The sequence below is a fragment of the Quercus robur genome, chromosome 11 (assembly GCF_932294415.1).
Source record: "Quercus robur chromosome 11, dhQueRobu3.1, whole genome shotgun sequence".
NCBI lineage: Eukaryota > Viridiplantae > Streptophyta > Magnoliopsida > Fagales > Fagaceae > Quercus > Quercus robur.
In genome coordinates this window covers 30,218,038-30,241,336 of record NC_065544.1, presented here as the reverse complement: position 1 = coordinate 30,241,336, position 23,299 = coordinate 30,218,038, and the positions used below count along the sequence as shown (strand labels likewise).

At 34.9% G+C, this 23,299-nt stretch overlaps 2 protein-coding genes across 11 annotated transcripts in view; one reads left to right on the top strand and one right to left on the bottom strand.

Moving 5' to 3' along the window:
- Positions 1-680: 680 nt before the first annotated feature.
- LOC126705372 (inositol-tetrakisphosphate 1-kinase 3) lies at positions 681-10,287 on the top strand. 9 transcript variants are annotated; one of them, XM_050404348.1, is made up of 11 exons: positions 1,450-1,593; positions 2,648-2,755; positions 3,240-3,321; positions 3,530-3,562; positions 6,046-6,166; positions 6,341-6,433; positions 6,765-6,884; positions 6,981-7,157; positions 7,899-7,954; positions 8,054-8,138; positions 9,742-10,287. In XM_050404348.1, the coding sequence occupies exons 2-11, from the start codon at positions 2,751-2,753 to the stop codon at positions 9,843-9,845; spliced, it is 876 nt and encodes a 291-aa protein (XP_050260305.1). In that variant the 5' UTR covers positions 1,450-1,593; positions 2,648-2,750; the 3' UTR covers positions 9,846-10,287. The 9 variants fall into 9 exon arrangements, with proteins under 9 accessions (XP_050260302.1, XP_050260299.1, XP_050260301.1 ...); XM_050404346.1 differs by having other exon boundaries at positions 1,470-1,593; positions 2,641-2,755; XM_050404342.1 differs by lacking the exon at positions 2,648-2,755 and having other exon boundaries at positions 682-1,593; positions 7,011-7,157.
- An 11,188-nt stretch (positions 10,288-21,475) lies between these two features.
- The window catches only part of LOC126705490 (serine/threonine-protein kinase TOR), an 86,934-nt gene continuing 85,110 nt past the window's right edge, over positions 21,476-23,299 (bottom strand). For both annotated transcript variants that reach the window (XM_050404534.1, XM_050404536.1), the window contains exons 53-57: positions 23,221-23,293; positions 23,004-23,138; positions 22,402-22,575; positions 22,052-22,323; positions 21,476-21,642 (exon numbers count right to left, since the gene is read on the bottom strand). In XM_050404534.1, the coding sequence (XP_050260491.1) occupies positions 21,624-21,642; positions 22,052-22,323; positions 22,402-22,575; positions 23,004-23,138; positions 23,221-23,293 (673 nt within the window). In that variant the 3' untranslated portion in view covers positions 21,476-21,623. The remainder of the gene's footprint in view (positions 21,643-22,051; positions 22,324-22,401; positions 22,576-23,003; positions 23,139-23,220; positions 23,294-23,299) is intronic.

Sequence of the window (23,299 nt, the reverse complement as noted above, 5' to 3'; positions counted from 1 at the left end):
ATTAATAAGTTGATCAGGACAAGAGCTTATTTATCCTTGTTTATTTAGCAAATAAGTCAAACTTTAAGCTCGACAATTAAACAAGCCGAGTCCAAACATAATTTTGTGTTCATGAACAAATTTGAGAGTAAGAAACTCGAGTTTAATATATATATATATATATATGTGTGTGTGCGCGCGCGCGTATGCGTGTATATAAATATGAAATTGAATTGTGTAAGTTTATAATATATCAAATTATCATTTGAAATTTATTATCAATTTAATACAATATAAAAACTATATATAATTTTTAACAATATACAAGTTGGTGATTTTATTTTTTATAAATTCACAAATAAAAATTATCAGATTTTGTTGACTCAAGACACGTGAACAAGCTCGAGTATATTTGTTGGAAAAATGAACCTTTTGTATGTTTGGTTGGTTGGCCGGCCCGAAACCTCACATCCCTCTCTCTCTCTCTCTCTACCTGCTTCGACTGTTCAATAGTGAGATACTAAAAAGATTTTCCAAACAATAAGTAATAATTAGAAGGACAAAATGAGAAATTAAGGCCCCCACGAACTTTCCAACCCTTTTCCTATTGTATAAAAGACAACAATAATTAAAAAAAAAAAAAAAAAAATCCAACCCTCTGTGTAACACTCTTATAAAAGTCAATTCATTCCTTCACTTTACTCATTCTTTAGCAACAACTCAGTAATAAATTGTAATAAAACCTCTCCATCCATCTCTGTCTCTCAACAAGAGCCGTATTTCTCTTTTTAACGGAAACATTTAAGATCAAATTTTTTTGCCTACTCCCAACTATTATTTCTTTCGATGGAAACATTTCAATTATTATTTCTCTCCAACTAAGACATTCAAGATTAATCTTCCACCCACTTTCAACTATATATCGAATAATAAATAGCAAAAAAAAAAAATCTCCTTCACTCTTTCTCTCCTCTCCTCTACTCTGTCCACCGGTGTGACTCGAAAGAATAGCTTCATGGTGTGTACGTGAGAAGCCTTTAAACATTTGCGAATCCTTCGGTTCATACAACTGAATATTCTCTACAAAATCCATATTTTTATCGCGCATGCACAAATAGTTTTTGTGCAAAAAGAGAAAGAGAGAGAGAGAGAGAGAGAGAAAAAAAAAAAAAGAATTCCACAGAATTGGAAATCACCGCCAAAACAAAGAAGATTCCCAATATTCCCACTTCCCACTCTATTCATTTCTTCTTCGAGCATTCCGCTTCCCCCCTAAAATTTTTTATAAATTAAAACCCGCCCAAACACAAACACAACATTTTCCACAAAAAGAAACTAAGGGGATAGGGAAATCAAATTCCATTTCCTTTCAGCGAATATTTAGGGTTTCGGAAAACATTTTTCCGTTCCCTCTGGTTTAGGCATGAAAAAATTGAACGGCAAAATCGTCGACGAAGAGGAGTTGGAGGAGGAGGAGGAGAAGAAGAAGTATTGGAACGGCGTCGGAGTCAGCGTCGGATTTCCTCAACCTGATCAGAATCTCGTCGTCGGCTACGCCTTGACAGTGAAGAAGGAAACGAGTTTCTTGAAACCAGACTTTCGTGGACTCGCCAGGTAATTTCTTCAATTTCTTTATCATTTTGTCTTTTTTTCATTTTTTATATTCATATACAGCGAAAGATTTTTCATTTTAGGTGTTTGTTTTTTAGTTTGAAGAGTTTGTTTCTGAAAGCTTTTTTTTCTGGTTTGGTTGGAAAAGGCATTGGTGGGTTGTCTTTGTCGATAATGGCAGAGAGAAGATCACTTTCGCAAAGCGATCTTTTGGATAACTGTGTAGATTGACTTTTTTTTTCTTCGCCTTCAATTCTGGGGAATCTGTGGGTTTTCTTTGTTTTTTCCTTCAAAGAAATTGAGGAATATTCTACCATATATGCCTTTCGGATTAGTCCCCAAATGTCGAACCCCAAGTCAATTCTCCTTAGTAGACTATTTGATTTTATATATAAATTAATGGGTTTTACTGTACAATCTTGGCTCTTGTTTGTTAGCAATGTTTTTAACTACCCATGTCCATGTGACCCTAGATTTTCTGCAATTTATGTGGTTTTTTTTTTTTTTTTTTTTTTAAATGTATGGTAACTGCTTTGACTAGCAGCTTCTTTATTATGGGAGAAAAAAAATTTTATGTTTGAAATTGCCGAGTAAGTTTATAATAAATAAATAAATAAAAATATATACTGACTTGTTAAAACGACTTAATAATTTTAAACAAGTCAAAGTCTTTTAGTGGAATGGTGGACAAATAACGTGGTCCACCATGAGGACTGTATAATTTCTCGCCACTAGAACTTGGGTACATCTGCATGTGGAAATTGTTAAATAATTAAAATCAGATACTCAATCTTTGTATACTGTGTTCAACTTGTGTATATGGTTGTTGGTTTAAAAGTAAAGGCCCATTGACATGTGTTAGCACAGCAGCTTGGAGTTTAATTGGCATTATTTTATTCTGGCTATTAATTTTTTTAGTTAAGTGGTGCTACAAATACTACAAATTTTGCTAAGTATGTTTTACAAACTAATTTTCAATTTTAAACCCACGCCACAAAGTAATTATTTATTTGTTGTTGATGTGGCAAATGCCTTTTACTAAAGCAACAGGTTGCAGGTTGAGATCAGGAATCAGCCTTCCAAAAAAAAAAAAAAAATTTGAAGATAAGGCTGCCTACTAATCACCTCTCCCAGACCTCGAAAAAGTGGGAGTTTTGTGCATGGGGTATGACCTTTTATTGTTGTTGATGTGGCACCAATCACATTTATTGCCACATTAGTCTCTAAGTATTTTGTAAAAAAAATTGGTAATAGCTTTAACATTTTCCTTTTTGATTTTGGTTCATGGTTAGTACATTAGTATTGCATGGAAAATTGAAAAAATTAGCTTGGCCAAACATTACTTACAAGCTGATTTTCATTTACCTAATTTGTGTCCTCAAAATGTTTAAATAGCTAAGGTCTAGTTTGTTGCTTTTAATTTTGGCATTGCAATTAGTGGAAAGTGGAAACAGTTTGGTGGCTATTTGATTTGAAAGTCTTTGGTTGGGTTTGTTTAATTAATGTATATTCGATAGATAGAAACAAAATTATTTTTTTTTATTTTTATTTTTTTTTTTTATGGTTGTGCTTTGGATGATAGAATCCTCTGATGTCTGACGTTCCCACAATGTTGCCTGACCAATAACATGTTCTTATCTGTACTGCAGGACTAAGGGGATAAAATTTGTATGCATTGATGTAAACAGGCCTTTGTCAGATCAAGGTCCTTTTGATGTTGTTTTGCATAAGGTTAGTGATGATTTCTATTTTGAAACTCTCTGATTGTTCTACTTGTGAATGTATCTTTTTGTTGTGGTTTTATTAGTTGTCTATGGTGTAATGGTTTCAAACTAGTGATCAATTCATTTCTTTTTATTCCCTAAATCATCTCCACTTTATGTGGATGATGCATACTAGTTCTCAAGTAAATGTCTCACAAGCATTATGTTCCTTCCAGTTGTTGGCAAAGGAATGGTGCGAGATTATTGAGGTTTGTTCATCTAAACCCATTAGTACCGATATTTTTACTTGGCAATATTGTATTAGGAATTGAACCTGTGATACTGCAGTTTGATTTATGATATGATATACACAGATGCGAACTAGATTATTTATGAACTAAACAATGATTGGTTGAGCAATATCCTGACTCTTAAAACACTTCTGTTGTTGTCTAACCATAACTTGCAAAATTCTTGCCCATGCTTCTCTTCATGAATTATGATCAGATAGTTGATCAGTGCCCCAAAGATCCAAGAAAGTGAGGATTTTATTTTTTTTACAGAATCTAGATAATTTAATTAGGTGATGGTGATCTTGGTTGGAATTTTCTTGCACTTTTTTCAGGTTATTCTTCCCTTAGTTGGACTTGGATGTTCGTAAGCATTCATTTTTCTTTGGTTGTAGTTTCTTTTTGTCTTTTTATTTATTTATATATATATATATGGATGTTCGTAAGCATTCATTTTTCTTTGGTTGTAGTTTCTTTTTGTCTTTTTATTTATTTATATATATATATATATTTATGGGGGTGGGGAGGGGGGGGGAGTGTACAAACTTTTGTAGCCTTCAATCTTGCAGTCACCCTGTAGCGTTGTAAATAGAACTACGTGCTATATATATATAGCTCTGTGTGTTCTTGTGTCTTTGATGATATTTGTATCAATTGACTTGCCAAGTTATTGTATAAGACATTTTAGGCAGCCACTGAGCCACCATGTTTTCTCATTTTTCTACTTAGCAAAAAAAAAAAAAAAAAAAAATTCATTTTTCTGCTTTTGTGAAATTTTAACAGTACATTTCTAAACTTAAAAGGTCTTGAATTTTTATTTTTCTTGCTGGGCCAGAATACTCAAATTGCACATTTACATTGACTGGCAAACTGGAATTCTGCACCACTTGTTGCTGTTAGTTGTCAACTGAACATGTACAATAAAGGTTATTTTGTCTGTCTTTCTGATTCCTTCCTTACCCTCAAATGAGTCTAACAGAATTGTGGCCATTTTACTTGATAAATGTCCCTGTCTTGGCTCCAGTATTACATCGAATAATCTTAGGGCTTTCATGCTTGCCTTATTTCAAGCAATGCATTTTCATTACTCAATCAGGTTTTCCCCCCACCCAAGAGTAAAAAGTAAATAATTCATTAATAGGTAAATCTGAAGACAAGTAATTTCAAATCCAGTCATTAGTGTAATTAGCTCACTCGTAATAAAGTATCCCATATGCCTGTCTCTCCTTTTTGATAAGACCTTGGCATGTTATTTAGAGGGCCTTTAGGGTTTATGATCTTAGAGGATTGTGCAACATATAACCTACTGCAACTTCTTAATGTAGGGTTATTTATTTATTTATAATTCTTCTCATAATATATATTTTTTTAAATAATGATAATGTCCCTAAATGTATTGGCTCCAATGTGTGTGTGTGTGTGTGTGTGTATATATATATATTTTTTTTTTTCAAATAAAAGTATTATTACCTATCTAGACTTTTGTCCTATCATACTATGTCTAGATCTGAATTTAGTGGAATGTAGAGTCAGATGATTCTCTACCTAACTCTTGGAATGTCTAATTCCACATTATCATTATCATTATTCTTTCTTTTTTCGGTGGTCTTGACTAAATTACATGTTACAGGTAATTTGTGGTCCATCATTTATGTTACAGGCACCATGCAGCATTTATTGACCATAGTAAAAGATATCTTAAGTAGAGTAGGCAAGGTACTCCCATTGCTTAACTAACCATTATGAATAGAGAACTTTTAGGAATGGAATGAGTAAATCATAAGGAATGGAAATGGATGGAATGTATTTATGTAATGGAAAGGAATGGAATAGAATTAAGTAATCTTATTTGGATGTTTTAAAATAAAATAATGAAAATGAATGGAAGGTAAGTAATCTTGTATGGGAGTTCCATAGAGGGAAATGAATAAAAGCATTTTATGACAATATTACTATTAAACCCCTATTTTAAAATAAAGAACTAAATGTATAGGGGTGTTTTTGGAGATTTGGTGAAAATTTCATTAAACCTAATTCCATTCCTTCTGATTCCTCCCAATTTTGGTGGGATTGAAAATTTAAGATTTTGAGGGAATAAAGAGGCATGAGTGCTCTCCTACCCATTTCATTCATTTTCACTTAAACTTCCAAACAAGGGAATGAATCTTTCCATTCCCTCCGTTAAAACTCCCAAACAATGTAATGAAAGGAATTTTCCAAAATAATTCCTTTCACTCTTCCCAAACTGAGTGTTAGTAAACTTTTGTAGATGCCTAGCCAGCTAAATAACTGATATAATAGCATTTTTATATCTACAATATGGCTGGAATTTGATTGATCCTTGCAATTAATAATTAAATTGTAGTAATTTTATCTACTATTAATAGTTGCTGAAGATGTACTCTGCCTATGGACTTGGGCTTATTTTGCACTTATCTTTCCCCCTCTTCCCCCTTTTGAAGGATTATAGGCACAAACATCCTGAAGTAACAGTCCTTGATCCTCCTGATGCGATACAACATCTACGCAATCGAAAGTCCATGCTTCAGGGTGTGGTAGATCTAAACTTGTCTGATTGCCATGGTAATCTCTTACTACTGTTTTATTAAAATGAAAGAAGTATATTTTGTCATTTCCTTTTTCCCTTGCTAAGACTTTTTATTAGATTTTTTTTTCTTGAAACTATTGATCACATTTGGGAATAGCTTTTCAGTGATTCTGACCAAATTTCACACATATTTGTTAACTGCATTTTAGGTAAGGTTGGTGTTCCAAGGCAAATTGTTGTTACAAAAGATCCATCTTCTATTCCTTATGAAGTTACTAAAGCTGGACTAAAGTTGCCACTGGGTATGTTTGCTCTTTTATTTTTATTTTTTTGGTTGGGGGGTGGGGGGGGTGTGGAACTGATTTTGGAACTAGTGTTTAGATGAGGACCAGTTGGTTACAATGGTCAGATCCTCCAAAGCTCAATTTCCTTATGTCTTGGTAGTTGGTGGATCTGTATTGATCACCCATAAGCCTCAAAAAATATATATGAACCAGTTGGACAGGGCTTTTTTGGGACTTTTTCTGAAGGTCATTCCTGATTAGATTATTTACTTGTTCTGCAATCATTATGGCATCTCCTAATTCCCTTTTTTCTATAATTAATTTTTTTGTCCATTTGATTATATTTCAGTTGCAAAGCCTTTATTAGTGGATGGAACTGCCAAGTCACATAAACTATTTGTTGCTTATGATCAATTATCCCTTGCCGAACTTGAACCTCCCTTGGTTCTGCAGGAGTTTGTTAATCATGGTATGTGTTGCAACTGATGCATGAACATCTTCATCTCCATTCTAGCCACTATCATGATTTTACTTGAAATTCTTTTTCTACTTTCCTTTTTGTTAGGTGGAATTGTCTTTAAAGTTTATATTGTAGGGGAATCTATAACTGTTGTAAGGCGTTTCTCTCTACCAAATCACGGTAAACGCGATCTATCAAAAGTTGCTGGTATGTACCCTGTCCCAAGGATTTCATCCTATTTATCTTCTGCCGAAGATGCAGATCTGGACCCTAGTATTGCTGGTGAGATTGTTGTATTTTCTTTCCTTTTTCCCAAATAAATATTTTGACACAAGCATTTCATTTAATAGCCTGACTACCTATGTTATTTTGGTGTTAAATTTATTTTATTTTATTTAGTTAATTTTGAATTAATGTTGAATGTGATGGTTCAAACTTACTAGATATGTTTTAGTATGCTATCAAGTGAACTGAATGGCGTGGAGTTGATCCCCAAATCCACTCTGTTTGAGTTCAAATGTAAAGCAGTTTTATCCAACTGATAGTCTTGGTTCAGTTGAGTTATTATAAGTGGCTGAGGCATGCAAAGTGCTGCCTCAGAAGTCAGATGTTGGCGTGACCCTTGGACTCTCATCACTTAAATGTAATATTATTAAAGCAGAACATCCTCCAAGACCTCTGCTGGTGAAGCTTGCAAGGGAGCTCCATTGCCTGACTACCTATGTTATTTTGGTGTTAAATTTATTGTGTTATTTATTTAATTTTGAATTAATGTTGAATGAGGTGGTTCCAACCAACTTACTAGATATGTTTTAGTATGCTGTCAAGTAAACTGAATGGCATGGAGTTGATTCCCAAACCCACTCTTTATTAGTTCAAATGTAGAACAGTTGCATCCAAATGATAGTCTTGGTTCAGTTGAGTGATTTTAAGTGGCTGAGGCATGTAAAGAGCTGCCTCAGAGGTCAGATGTTGGTGTGGTCCTTGGACTTTCATCACTTAAATGTAATATTATTTATGCAGAACATCCTCCAAGACCTCTGCTGGAGAAGCTTGCAACAGAGCTCCGTCGCCGATTGGTAAGTAATATTGGTTCAACGTATTGTTATTTGTGGCAGCATTCACATTGATAGGTCATGTTATATGTTCTCTTAACCATATTATGCCATATTTTCTAGGGTCTCCGGCTCTTCAACATAGATATGATCCGAGAGCATGGCACCAGAGATGTCTTTTATGTCATTGATATAAACTACTTTCCTGGCAAGTATATCTGTTTTCACTGAGGTCAAATTACTCTATTCCAATTCATTTTAGGTTAATGACATATTTGAAATCTGGATGCTTTAGTCACAAGTGCTAACTTCATTTTTGTGGTGGGAAATCTCATAGTCTGTGGTTTTGACATCCAGAAACCACACCCCCCCCCCCCCCCCCCCCCCCCCCCCGCGCGCGCGCCCTGCTTTTTTTTTTTTTTTTTTTTCCTTCCTTCTTTGTTTGTAAAATGGGAATTGACTAGAATGGGATGAAGATATTTGAAAAATAACTTGCTTTAAAATTATGGGAAAAATTACATATAATGACTACAGACTGGCTGGGTCATTGGTTTTATTCTCATGTATTTGAAAAGCGTCCCCCTATATTCCCACTTTCTCAAATATGTTTGGATAGGGCTCAAGATTCCTTTTTTGTTGACATCCTTTTGAGCTTTTGTGGACAGTAAAGCAAATTGCTATAGTTTCTTTAGGAAGTATAAGGAGGATAATTTTGATTTTTCTCAATTTTAAAGTTCTGCTGTTAGTGATGTAAAGGCATGATTCATCTTTTGGTGGAAAGATGGAGCTTTGGATGATTTAATAATTGTTATGCCAATCATTTCTTTTTAATCAAATATAATAGCATGTAACTATCTGCATGTCCTTATTATCTGGTCGTTGAGTGTGTCCATAGGTTGGACTAGCCTATAGTTAGGCCCATGGAATTTATGAGTTCATCTAAATCTTTTGTTTTGGACATGGAAGCACAGTTTATTTTTACATATTCTTTTTCCTCATTATGGCAAAACTTAGATACAGTATATAATTGGGAAAACTTATATACTGGACCTATAGAATTATACTTAAGTTTTGCCCTTTTCTCTAATGTATGTTGCAATCTGATGTAGAGTGTAACCATGAGCATCATGACCAATATGCATTATTTGCACCTTTTGGATTATGTGTGTTAAATATGAAGCCTATAATACTTATAGCTTGTTTGGATGGAGAGGGAGTACAAGAGAGTAGAGTAGAGGGAGGAAGAGTAAGTTAAATTACCTTGTTTGGATGTTTTTTAAGGGAGGAGGGGGAGGGATTTGGAGGGGTTTGAAGGGATTCTAACTACTTCTAACCCCTCATTTTTAATTCTCCCAAATTGGAGAAATTTGGAGGGAGAGTAAAGCATAGAAATGCTTCACCAAATGAATTACCAAATTTATTTTTACCATATTAACAAAATTACAAATTATGAAAAGGCTAATTATTCTTCTCCCCCTTAATTTTAAAAACATCCAAATAAGGTGGAGAATAACCATTCCCCTCTACTCTCCTCTCCACTACTCTCCTCTCCACTACTCTCCTCCCCTCTACCCTTCTACTCTCCTCTCCCTCCAAACTTCCAAACATAGCATTAACCCCTTGGAGATTTGAAGCAAATGGGAATCTCTTTCTTGCATGGTCTCTTTAGTCTGTATATGATGTTTTCATATTCATTCTTCTGCCATGTCTGACCTAGTGATTTAAAATTTAGCTACGCCTTATGGTTTACTTTCCATCTATATGATTGCACACAGTCCGGTTGTTGAACAAGCTTTTTGAAACCACTGCAGGGTATGGGAAAATGCCAGATTACGAGCGCGTTTTTACAGAGTTCCTTCTGAGTCTAGTGCAGAGCAAGTATAAGGAGAACACATTTTTAAAGAGTTCCTTCTGAGTACAGAGCAAGGTTAAGAAGAGACTTGCTACGTAACTATTTGAAGTAAAAATTTCCACTGTATATGATGTTTCTTGCGAGTATAGGCTTCCTTGGACATTGAGGAACGCACAAATCTAGTTTTTACTTCTGTAGTTACTAATTGGTACGAAAGGTTTGCTATGTCCACGTAAACTCCCATTTGAGACAAATCACGATTGGTTCGCTGGTTTCCTTCTCTGATGGAATTTTTGATATAGAAAATTGAATAATTGGAAGAACAAGTGAAGCTATACTTTGCAACTAACTCTCATCTATCTTTAATTTTATAGGAAATTTCTGTAATTCTTTTTGTCTTAGTTTTTTCCCCCTTCAAAAACTATAAGTTTTTGGTTTCCCATTGAATTGGAATAATACTATCTTTGGGTTATTGGATTTGATTCTTGATGATTCAGATTTAAAATGTGGGTGCCTTAAATTCATATGGAATTTCTTAGGATTTTTATCCCGTTCTAGACGGTTTATTGGGAGAGATTTGACTTTGAAAAATGGAGCCAGCAATCATGCAATGAAGAAGTTGTTTGCCTGGTGCACCAGAATTTTGAATTCCATTGAAATATGTTCTCCTTGAGCCATTGAGAAATGATTCATGATAGTTTTTAATATTTTGCAATTCCACCCCTTATATTATAATGAGGGGAGTGATTTGTGGTAGGCTTTCACTGCTAGCAAGTTATGCCATGTAATGGCTGCACAGATCTGACTTCTGAGTAGCTCCCTCTATCCTTCGTTTCCCTGAAGGCTGTGTCCTTCAAATCTTCCTGCCATATGCTGTCAATTCTCCATTTCACTTGAGATCCTATCTTATTACTGGTCTCAAACCCTAAGCTTGTAACTCTTTCTTGCCTATAACTGGTTAAACTCTCAATTTCAAGCCCTTCTACTACCTATACGTATTAGATTGATCTCTAACCTTTGGATATTACTTCAGCTATTGTCATTGCCAATGGAAAAAGCAAGGGACATCTAACAGCTAACTGACAAAACGAGAGGGCGGTTAGACATCAAACCAGCCTGCGATGTTCCAAGCTTCTTTTGCACGGAAAACATCAGCAGAAACATTGTCAAAGAAAGAGTGAGCAAAGCTTGGATTGCTAGGTTTTGAGTTGAGGTAAACAATGTACATACAAATACTTTTTCCTTCGAGTTCAAAAATGAAGTTGATTGCCGTGATGCGTTCGATGGAAGTTCTGTTTGATCAATTCTTCACACACATGTACCAAAGGGGATGGAATCCAAATAGAGACGGAACAGGATTTCATCCAAGAGGAAGCCGAAGCATGAAGAAAATTACCATTTAAGAATTAGAATTATACATAGATTAAAGACTAAATTAGTGCATGGAAAATAAACTATCATCCATTCATTGTACACAAAATAAAAAGAAAAGAAAAGATAACAATAATTTTTATTAATGCATTTCAACTTAATCATATACGTAGATGTAACCAGGAATTTTTTAAATCTTGAAAATCATTTATGATTAATTTATACTAAATTTTTAGAAATTTCCCTCAATTTTTAAGAAAAATGATACCCTAAATTTTCTTATATAAGCAAAATTATGTTGTCATTTCCTATCTATCACCTAATTCCAAACACTTCGAAAACAATATATATATATATATATAATTATATTACCCAACTATATATAAAACTTTTGGAACAAAAAAGAATTGATGCATTAATGACTACAATGATGATAGAAAAATATAAATTTGAAAAAAAATGCACCAAACAATTTGACACAAAATGACATATCTAATTTAACTCTATCAAAATTACTCAGCATTATGCTTTACTCACCATAAATACAAACATATTATTAGCCTCCACTTTCTTTATGTTTTTAGTTTCATAACTGAAATTAATTATTAAAAAAAAAAGGAAAAGAAAGTATATATTTTTCAATCCTAAAGTTTAAGCATTTTCTAGTCAAGAAAATAGCATAATTGATAATATTGATACAAAATTTTTCAAAATAAATTCCTAAGAGAGAGTGGAGGAATGGGAAGCGAGAGCCCTCCAACTGATATTACAGGTAGTATTGAGGATATTAAGATAATGGTGGCGTGTGGATAAGCTAACATCACTTCTTAAGATTGATGCCTTCAATATGGGGGCAACACTTGAGTTTAGGTATTTATTAGCTAAAATGAATTTTCTTTTCGTGTTATAGTGGGGAGGCCATAGGTGTGGGATAATTGATTTTTTTTTTCTTGGGATCTATTTAGACCAACTTAATTCTTTAAAGGAAGCTAAATGTGACATTTATAAATTTAAACTTTAAAATTTAAATCAGTACTATATATACTATATATGCTGCTTATTTTCGCGATTCACCGGTCTTGCTGATACATCGATTGCCACTGATCAATTACTCTACAATTTTGAACTTGTTTCATTTCTCTTAATCAGACTTGGATCAGATTATGAGTCTTTTGTCACTTTCATTGCCACCAGAGTTGGTCCTCTTTCACTTGAGGATCTGTATGGCGATCTTTATCTCATAAATTTCGCATTGAATGGAAGCAAAACTCCAACTGATCTCTCTCTTGCAGGTGCTGACATTGTCACCAAAGGATTTTCTTTTCTTCTCCTCACAAAATGGTTCTCTTCGTATTTGTCAAAGTGTTCAATAAAGTTGGATATGTTGCACTTAACTGCTACCATAACCTTCTTCCAATATTCATGCTTTTCTCACCAATGACCAATCCATAGGCTTCATCGGATCTTAATTGGTATCCAACTCAAGAGGCACTTACCACCTTACATAAGATCTTGCCAATTTAAATGTTCATTTTGAGGAGTACATGGGCTTTAGATCAAATTCGAGTTGGTAATAGTATGAGTTTACTTGTCAAGCACATTGGGACTACAAAAATCTATACTCCTACTTCATCCTTTCTTTTAAATGATATCTTACATGTTCTTCACATATCAAAAAACACTATTGTACACAAATTTACGAAAGGCACTAATACTTTTCTTAAATTTCATCCCTTGTGAAGGATCGGGCCTTCAGGAAAATTCACTCCATGGACTGAGTAATCATGGTCTTTATTCACTCTTGCTTGCTCAAAAATAGACTTCTTCCTCTGCCTTTGTTTGTTAACGCACACCTCCAAATCCCAGTGGTATTTGTGTCTCAAGTTATCTCCGAGTTTGGTATTTGCTAATTAATAAGGAACATATTTTCTTGTTTAGACATGAAAAAAACAAGGCTCAAATCCGTTTTTTTTTTTTTTGGGAGTAAAAGGGGGTTGACTTGTGAACTGACCCGTTTTTTACAGGTTGATCCGACTTGACCCGTGATTTGATCCCCATTTTTTAAAACTTAAAAAATAAATAAAAATAAATAGCAAAATTAAGACCTGACTGGTTTATTTGTTTTGGGCTTCAAACTCAATTGACAATTATGATGTCAATGCCACACCATTATGTTATATATATATATATTGGGGCCACACCATTGTTTTGGGCTATAAAACATTAATTTTTCAAAACGTTTTTGGACAAAGTCATTCAAATACAATAGTCTCAAGAAAGCAATTAAGGCCTTTATTTGGTTGCATGCAAATGAATTGGAAGATGGAAGCATGCTAAGATAATTTGGTTGCATTAAGGTAAAAAATAGGTATTTGAAATTACAGACATATATGAGAAGCATTCACAAGTGTGAAAAGAGTGAAATTGAAGTACATTAATGAAATTGGCATAAATTATGGATACTTGGACTTATTTTTTAACAGTCCATAGCCAAAATAAATGGATTGTCAAAATAAAAGACGATTTTTCATATAGTATGTGTTGCTTAACAACACAAGATATTTATAAAAAAAGACAAGATATAAATAAGTAAACAATTAAAAGCTTCATGTAGCTTTAGTGGTGATCCTGATGGTATGAGAAGTGACAGGCTGAGGCATCATGGGGCCCGACACGGTTCCATGTCTCTTCAACTGATCAAAGAAGGTTCACAATTCTTTATGTTCAACTTGCACAATTTTTTGTTTAGTGGACATTTTTCTTTACAAATTATTGAGAGGGTAAGGTTTGTACATTCAATATTCAAACATTCAAATAGTGTGCACAATTATGTACATTTAACGAACACAATTTTTCAAAGAATATTCACAATTTTGTATATTCATACAAATTTTCAAAGAATGTACACAATTTTGTATCTTCAATGTACATAATTTTTCAAAAAATATACACAATTCTATATATTCAACATTTACAATTTTTTGATGTGTAAACATTTTTCTTCACAAATTACAAAGAGTGTAAGGTCTGTACATTCAATATCTAAACTTGCAAAGAATATACGCAATTTTGTATATTTATTATCCAAGCTTTCAAAAATTTTAATTTTATTTATTGAATATACACAATTCTATACATTTAATGTATACAACTTTTCAAAGAACATCCACAATATTGTATATTTAATGTATACAATTTTTCAAAAAATGTGCACAATTCTATATAACCAATATATTGAATTTTTTAAAGACAATACATAATTCTGTATGTTCAACATACATAATTTTTTGATATGTGGACATTTCTCTTCACAAATTATTGAAAGTGTAAGGTCATTCAATATCCAAACATTTAAGAATATACACAATTTTGTATATTCAATGCACAAACTTTCAAAAAATTTATAAAGAAAAATGTCTACATATAATGTATATCTAAAACAAGTCGGTTGCCTACATACACACACCCATATATATATATATATATATATATACTATTATCGTTTATCAAATTATCAAAGACTTTTGGGTTTATTGTTAGTTCTTTGCAGAGCTATTCTAGCTCTCATGTTTGTAGGCAAAACAATGCTATAACACATGCCTTAACTAGGAAAATTAGGTTGTTTTTTCCTTTATTAGTTTTGATGGAGTTTAATCCTTCAAAAATACAAAATCTATTTTAGCTTATTTACAAGCAATTAAATAAGGAGTAGTTTTTAATCATGACTTCAAGTCAAAATTTTAGGGCATTTTAAGTGTGTGTAAGAGGGTGTGTGATATTATTTTCCCTTAAATAAAACCATACTCAACGGTTTCTTAAGAAAAAAAGGGTTTGAATTCACTATGGCTTTCGTGCTATCTCAAAAGCATTGATGAGCTTCCTCTACATTGGAGATCTAAATTTGCTATAGAGGACTTGGGTAGTCTTTTTTTTTTTTTTTTTTTTTGATGAATTAGGTAGTCTTAATTTCTTTCTTGGTATTGAGGTTGTGCATAATTCCCTATAATCTACTGAGTTTTTTTTTTGCTTTTGAAGGCATCTTCCATGCAACATTGCAACCCATTGGAAGATGTTATTGCCTTGTAAAAAAGTGCTGTTGGGGCCTTACAGTACCAATATATCCATTACTCGGCCTGACTGACATAACTTTCACAATCAACAAACTTGCTCAATACATAAACCTACGATCCCTCACTGTCACTGGCAATCAGTCAAAACTCAACATCTTCTGCGTTATCTAAAGTAGATTATTACTACTCATTTTCGTCTGGAGCTCAGCCATTCCTCTTGCACTTCACTTCAAGCTTTTTGGATGCTAATTGGGTATTGCGAGCTTCTATATGGATGAGTTTGATTCAGGCTTTTGAAACTGTACTTTTTGAAAAAGTTGTGACTTTAAAAAGTGCAAAATAAAATTTTGTCATTTTTGATGTATAAATTACCAAAAATAACAATATATATAAGGAATTCTTTACGCTTGTGTTCTTTTATTTATTCTTAATTTTTTTAAGAATTCATACTTGTGGTTTACTTTACCTTCTTCTTCTTAATAATAATAATAATAATAATAATAATTATTATTATTATTATTATTATTATTAATGATTTCATGTTAATCTCTCTTTATAAAAGATTTTGTAAAGAGGTATGTGGATCTATCATTTTTCATAATACAATATTATTATCTTAAAAAGTTATAATCCAATAATTTGGGTAAAATAAATCTTTTTAATATAAAATTTTATTAACACTTATTTTTCTAAATGAGTGGTTATAGAGCCACAAACTATTGCAAAAGTTTTAAATTTTATTAATCTTCATCCAGATTTGCATTTTCATTTTTATTTTATTTTATACAAGATAAAAATTATACTCTAACTTAATCTAAGTATATATGTGTGTGAAACTCTTTCTTGAAAACTTGAACTCCGACTCTTGCCCCCCACACTCCACAAACACTTATATTTGTGGAGTGACCATCGCACCAAAGATATGCATTTCTTTGGACCAAGCTTAATGTTGTTCCACAACAGTAAAGCTTGACAGGGAATTTTAAAGACAATGACAACTCTCATACCACAGCAAATGAATTGCAAGTTTCAATTCTATGCAATTGTGATAAACCTTAGAACTTTATCTCAAAGAGATAGTACAGCTCATGATAAGATAAACAAAATCAATGCTTGATTGTTGGTGAATCAGTGATAGATTATAATTTGTAAATCAATTTCCCTTATCTATGTACAGTTGACCATCTTGGCCTTCAACACAGTTATATTGTATGTGTACAAAATAGAAAGCAGGCCGAAAAGGAGATGGAATTATTAAACTTGGGCCCATCAAATAAAGAAACTCACATACTCTAAGAAGCCCAAAGCGAAGAAAACAAAAACGCTGAAAACACTACTAACATCAAGGGAATAGAGTAGTAATGCCCCTGGGTTTTGGGGATTTGGTGGGGCACTTCACCAGGGCTCTAATGGAATGTGGAGGAGGCTTACACTAATTTCAACCAACACGGTGGCTATGGAGGAACATGCAGATGAGTAAGGACCAAAGAGAAAGCTCCTGGCACCGTTGGATCCGACTGTTCTGTAGGGAAAAAGGCTGAAGTCTGATACAGATGAGGTTTGCTTGGGTAAGATATTCATTCAAAAACAATATCTGGGATCGGTGGAGGTTGCTCAGCAGTCAGCAACCCTGCCGGGTCCAATGAGTATTATGAGTTGGAATTGCCGAGTGCTTGGGAATTGGGAACCCTTGGACGGTTCAGGCCCTTAAAAAGGTAATTCGGAGAGAAGATCCCAAGTTGGTTTTTCTCATGGAAACCAAATTATAAAAGGAAGAAATGAAGAAAGTACAAGAGGAAATTGGTATGTTACAAGGAATAGCAGTGTCAAGTGTAGGCAAAAGTGGTGGATTAGCGTTACTATGGAAGCCTGATATGAATGTCTCAATTCGTTTCCTCAACCGGTGGTATATGATTCTAGGGGTGAGATTGGAGTGTGGAGATTCACAGGTTTTTATGGAAACCCAGAAACACATAGGAGAGTTAAGTCTTAGGAATTGATAAAACAACCCATGGGTGTGCATTGGAGATTTTAATGAAATCTTAATTATCAATGAGAAGGAAGGAGGAGTGGACAGATCTAGTAGACAAATTGCAAATTTTCTGCAATGCTTGGAATGTACTGTATTGAGGGATTTGGGCTTTACAGGATCATGGTACACATGGGCTGGGGATAGAAGGGATTATGGATGTATTAGAGCAAGGATTGATAGAGCAGTAGCAACAACAGAATGGCGTGGGAAATTTCCACAGGCAAGATTGTTTCACCTAGCAAATTTGGCCTCTGATCATTCTATCCTTCTACTGAAGTTGGAACAAGTCCCACAACATACAGAGAGTAAGAAACTCTTTCGATTTGAATCTATGTGGCTTAAGCATGAACAGTGTGAGGAGGTGGTAAAGGAGGCATGGGAAACAAGGTGGCAAGTGGGAAGGGATAACTCCATTGAATGCTGTGTTGAAAACTGTAGGATAGCGTTAATTAGATGGAATTCAAAGGTCTTCAACCATGTGGGAAAGAATATAGAATGAATGCACGGGAGATCACACACACTAGAGGCACAAGCAGTTGGTCTCTTCAATCAAGACCAGATAGTGGAGACTAGAAAGGAGCTAAATAAACCATATGCTATTGAGGAAGACATGTGGCATAAGAGATCACAAAGTAATTGGGTAAAATCAGGAGATAAGACACTCGATTTTTTCATGAGAAAGCATCCAGCAGGAGACAGAAGAATAGTGTCCTTGGGTTGATGGATGAGTCTAATCAATGGCAAGAGGACCCAGAGGTGGTGAAGAACATTGCAATCAATTATTATCAGAATTTATTTAGCACCTCCCATAATGTTATCCAAGAAGAACTCCTCCGATTTATTGATGCTAGGGTGTCAGAACCTATGAATGCATTACTTATTAGAGAGTTCCAACTAGTAGAGGTGAGGAAAGCTTTGAAGCAGATGCACCCAATGAAAGCCCCGAGATCAAACAGTATGAATCCTCTCTTTTATCAGCATTTTTGGCCTACTGTTGGAGAGTGTGTAACAAAGTGTGTGTTGGATTTTTTGAATTTGGGGGTTATACCACCAAGGAGCTAAATAAACCATATGCTACTGAGGAAGACATGTGGCATAAGAGATCACAAAGTAATTGCGTAAAATCAGGAGATAAGACACTCGATTTTTTCATGAGAAAGCATCCAGCAGGAGACAGAAGAATAGTGTCCTTGGGTTGATGGATGAGTCTAATCAATGGCAAGAGGACCCAGAGGTGGTGCAGAACATTGCAATCAATTATTATTAGAATTTATTTAGCACCTCCCATAATGTTATCCAAGAAGAACTCCTCCGATTTATTGATGCTAGGGTGTCAGAACCTATGAATGCATTACTTATTAGAGAGTTCCAACTAGTAGAGGTGAGGAAAGCTTTGAAGCAGATGCACCTAATGAAAGCCCCGAGATCAGTCAGTATGAATCCTCTCTTTTATCAGCATTTTTGGCCTACTGTTGGAGTGTGTAACAAAGTGTGTGTTGGATTTTTTGAATTTGGGGGTTATACCACCAAAATTTAATGAAACTCACATCATACTTGTTCCTAAGGTTAAAAGTCCAAAAAAAATTATTGAATACCGTCCCATCAGTTTGAGTAATGTTGTCTCTAGGATCGCTTTAAAAGTCTTAGCAAATAGACTAAAAGTTGTACTACCAACTATCATTAGCGAAAACCAAAGTGCTTTCATGACAAATAGACTCATCACAGATAACATTTTGGTAGCTTTTGAGGTTATGAATCACATTAGTCAGAAGAAAGGGGGCTTGGTAGGGGAAATGGTTTTGAAGTTAGATATGAGTAAAACATATGACAGAGTTGATTGGGGAGGTTTGGAACAAATTATGATAAGAATGGGGTTTCACTCAAGGTGGATTAAAATTATTATGCAATGTCTATCCTTTGTTACCTACTCTATCCGAATTAATGGGGTTCCCCAAGGGCATACAACTCCAACACGGAGTTTATGCCAAGGTGACCCACTCTCTCCCTATTTGTTTTTGTTGTGCGCAGAGAGTTTATCTTCTGTGATCCGAAAAGCTACTATAGAGGACAAGATTCATGGCATCTCTATTTGTAGGCGACGGCCACAACTATCCCATTTATTCTTTGTAGATAATAGCTTGCTGTTTTGCCAAGTAACTTCAGCAAAATGCGAAGAACTCATAAGAGTTCTACAAGTGTATGAACTTTCCACAAGCCAACAACTTAATCAAGAAAGGACCTCTTTGTTTTTTAGCAGAAACACACCACCACACACTCAAGAGCATATTAAACAACTATTTGGAGCTGAGGTTATCAAGTAGCATGAGAAATACCTAGGCTTGCCTTCGCTAGTGGGAAGATCAAAGCGAAACACATTCTAACAGTTGAAAGAACTTTTGGCTAATAAGCTCTCCGGGTGGAAGGAGAAACTATTATCCAATGTAGACAAAAAAGTACTAATTTAGGCTATTGCACAAGCTATTCCTGCACACTATGAGCTGTTTCTTGTTGCCAAAAAAATTTGTGTGATGAGATGACAAGCATAGTTTGGAATTTCTGGTGGGGGCAGAAAGAAGACGAGAGAAAAATAGCATGGTTGAAATGGGATAAGCTATGTGAGCCAAAATTCAAAGGTGGTATGGGCTTTAGAGATTTACATGCTTTCAACCTTGCTCTCTTGGCTAAACAGGGTTGGTGACTGCAACAAGGAAAAAACTCTCAGTTTTATAGAGTTTTCAAAAATAAATACTTCCATGATGAAAAGTTTATACATGCCAAGAAAGGTCATCACCTATCCTTTGCTTGGAGGAGTATTTGGGCAACCCAATCTTTAATTAGAGATGAGAACAAATGGCAAGTGGAAAATGGCCGAAGTATTAGCATATGGAAGGACAAGTGGAATAATACACCATCCACCTTTTGTATAGTCTCACCATAGAGACTATTACCTATGGAGGTGACAGTTTGTGTACTCATAGATGCAGAAAATGGAGAATGGAAAGCTGGTATGATTCGGGATATCTTCCTGGAGCATGAAGCAGACTCCATATTGAGCATCTCCTTAAGCACAACACTACCAGGTGATAAACTGGTATGGACAGCAACTGCTAATGGGAAATTCAGTGTGAAGAGTGCATATCACCTCGCCAAAAACAGGGACACGTGGCAGAGGGGAAAGCTCCGACTTATCAAGCATGAAACAATTTTGGCAAAGGTTGTGGAAAGCAAAAATCCCCAACAAGATCAAAGCTTTACCAAAATGAATTTGTTTCATCGGCAAGTCATTGAGGACCCGACCTGTGATGAATGTGGGTTAGGACCCGAAACTGTCTTACACGTGCTGTGTCAATGCTCGAAAGAAATTGAAGTGTGGAATCATTTTCATTTGCTCAATATGATAGAGGGTAGAGGGGATTTTCAGGACATACTTTGGCAGAGTGGAATGACTAACAATCAGGACTCAAACCTGATGGACATGATTGTAATGATTGCATGGGGTATTTGGAAGAATAGAAATGAAGTGAGGCACGGGGGAAAGAAAGTTGCAGCTGCTGAAATATATGGGACAGCTAGCAGACTTCGTGAGGAATATATGGCAACACAGGAGGTTTCAAACCAACCTATGGATACTCCGATGGATCAGATCAGATGGCTCACTCCACCACACGGATGGTACAAGGTAAATGCAGATGGGGCTGTTTTTTCAAAGCACAGATGGGCTGGAATAGGCATAATAGCCAGGGATGATCGAAGGCGTGTGGTTGCTGCCATGAGTAAGAGATTGCAGGTTCCCTTGGCTGCCTTAGAGATTGAAGCAAAGGCAATAGAAGTTGCTGCTATGTTTGCTAGAGATATTGGCATTCAGAATGTAGTCTTTGAAAGTGACAGCTTGCAGGTATGTTCTGCTCTTCAGTGGGTAACAGAAGCTTCCACAGCTATTGCAAATATTATTATTGGTACTTTGTACCACATGCATCATATCCGCCATATTGAAGTTAGACACACAAGAAGAGAAGGAAACAAGGCAGCTCACGGACTTGAAGTATGCCCAATCAATAGATAACTTTGTAACATGGATGGAGGAAACTCCACCCATTATCAACTCTATAATTCTCTCTAATGTGAACCAGGCTTTTCAAGAGTGAAATAAAAAGTTCATGAATTTCCTATAAAAAAAAAGAGTATCATTTTCTGGAGCAATCATACCTTGAGAGCAAAGATTTGATGAGAAATAATACATCTTTTATTGATTGGAATTGCATCTATACATAAAATACAACAACTGAGAAGTGGAAAAAGGGCTTCTCAAAAGGTCCAGCTATATACAAAATATATACAGTATATACAATACAATACTACTCTTCTGCTTTACCAAAAAGGACACCACCTGAAACAAGCAAAAAAAGCAGTGATAATTAGATAAATGGATTAAAAGCCATATGCTTAAAACCAGCTGTAGGTTTTGAAATTCAGGGAATTTCACAGAGCATTACAATTCGTACATGTGATTAAAAAAATGGCAGACAGAGATCTTTCAAGTTATTATCCTCATGAATATTAGACAAACTAATGGCTGACCTAAAGTCTGATCCCCAATTGCAAATGGGTGACTGTTCTCACCTTGACTTGGCAAACACCGAATTTATTTGATTATACTTACTAGAAATATGATAATAGGCTTAAAGTTCGTAAGCTGAGATATACATTCATGTGCTTTATATATACATTATATCTAAAAGAAACACAACTCCATATGAGTATAAATAAGAAAGTGCGAAGAAAATAATACAACATACCCAACATAATTTTGGCACAAATTTTCATGTGATCTAGCTTGGGAAATCAACTTCTGAACTTGCAATTTAACAGTTAATCCGTGATCAACTTCACGGCTTTCTCCATAAATCAAGGTGCTGTGATCTACTGCATGCTGAATAGAACTGGTGGATACAGAGGAGGAAGTAGAAAAATCACGTCCAGTAAGTTTGTGACTCATCCGATTCATTACAACCACAGCACGTTCATTCAAGACCTCATTAGCATTAGCATCACCAAGTTGATGAACAGCCTACACAGCCAATAGATAATATGAGCACCATTCAGCTGAAGCATTTCAAATTAATTTACAATTGAGATTCAGAAATACCTGAAGAAGTTCCCTCTCACGAACACCCCGTGGAGGGTGAGTAAGCTCTTTATTTGGAGCAGTTTCTTCAGCATTCACAACAGGAGTGACATTAGCGCTTGCAAACACTGACACTTGTGGGACTTCATTGAAGTTGAAAAGACGCCAATTAATTAGAGGATCATGAACAAAGGCCTGAAACAGGTATGACTAAGAATCAGCTTCCTTATCCCATCGTTTTGATAAGCAATATTTGCTATTTCTATATAGTTTTGGGTCAAACAGACTGAAAACCAGATCCATCACACCCATGTGGAAGCATTTACCATTAACTTCAGAATTTCTGAACAATGACCCTCCCATATTACTTTATTTTTCAATAAATTTATTCATTTTGGGCTAGTTAAGGCATAAACAAATCATGGCTACCCCACAACTATTGATACATTAAACTATATGATATCACCCATATGATTGTTCATCCTTTACACTAGTATGTGTTACCCTATGTGGCAGTGTTTCTCACCTTATCCATACCATTAAATTAATTTTAGAACATGAACTTGTTCAAATGATAAATCTTAGAGAAGCAAAAGTAAACACAAGACTGCTAGTGTCTATACCTCCATCATAGCCATAACACTATCCTGATGTGTTCGGAGAACTTGCATCACATTTTCACAAGTTGAACGGAAGTTGCCCTCAATACCACTAACCTCCATAGCTTTCACAAGCATTCTAGTCAGGCGGAAGGGTACCTACACCATGGATTCGAAAATATGAAAACTAGAACATACAGAAATCCAAAAAATGCAAAGCATATTACAACACATGTCATACCTTCTCAGGAAACTTCTCCCGGTTCATTGAAGCTTCAAAGCAGTCTCCAAAATCAATGTGCAAGATCTTGCCACTGCAA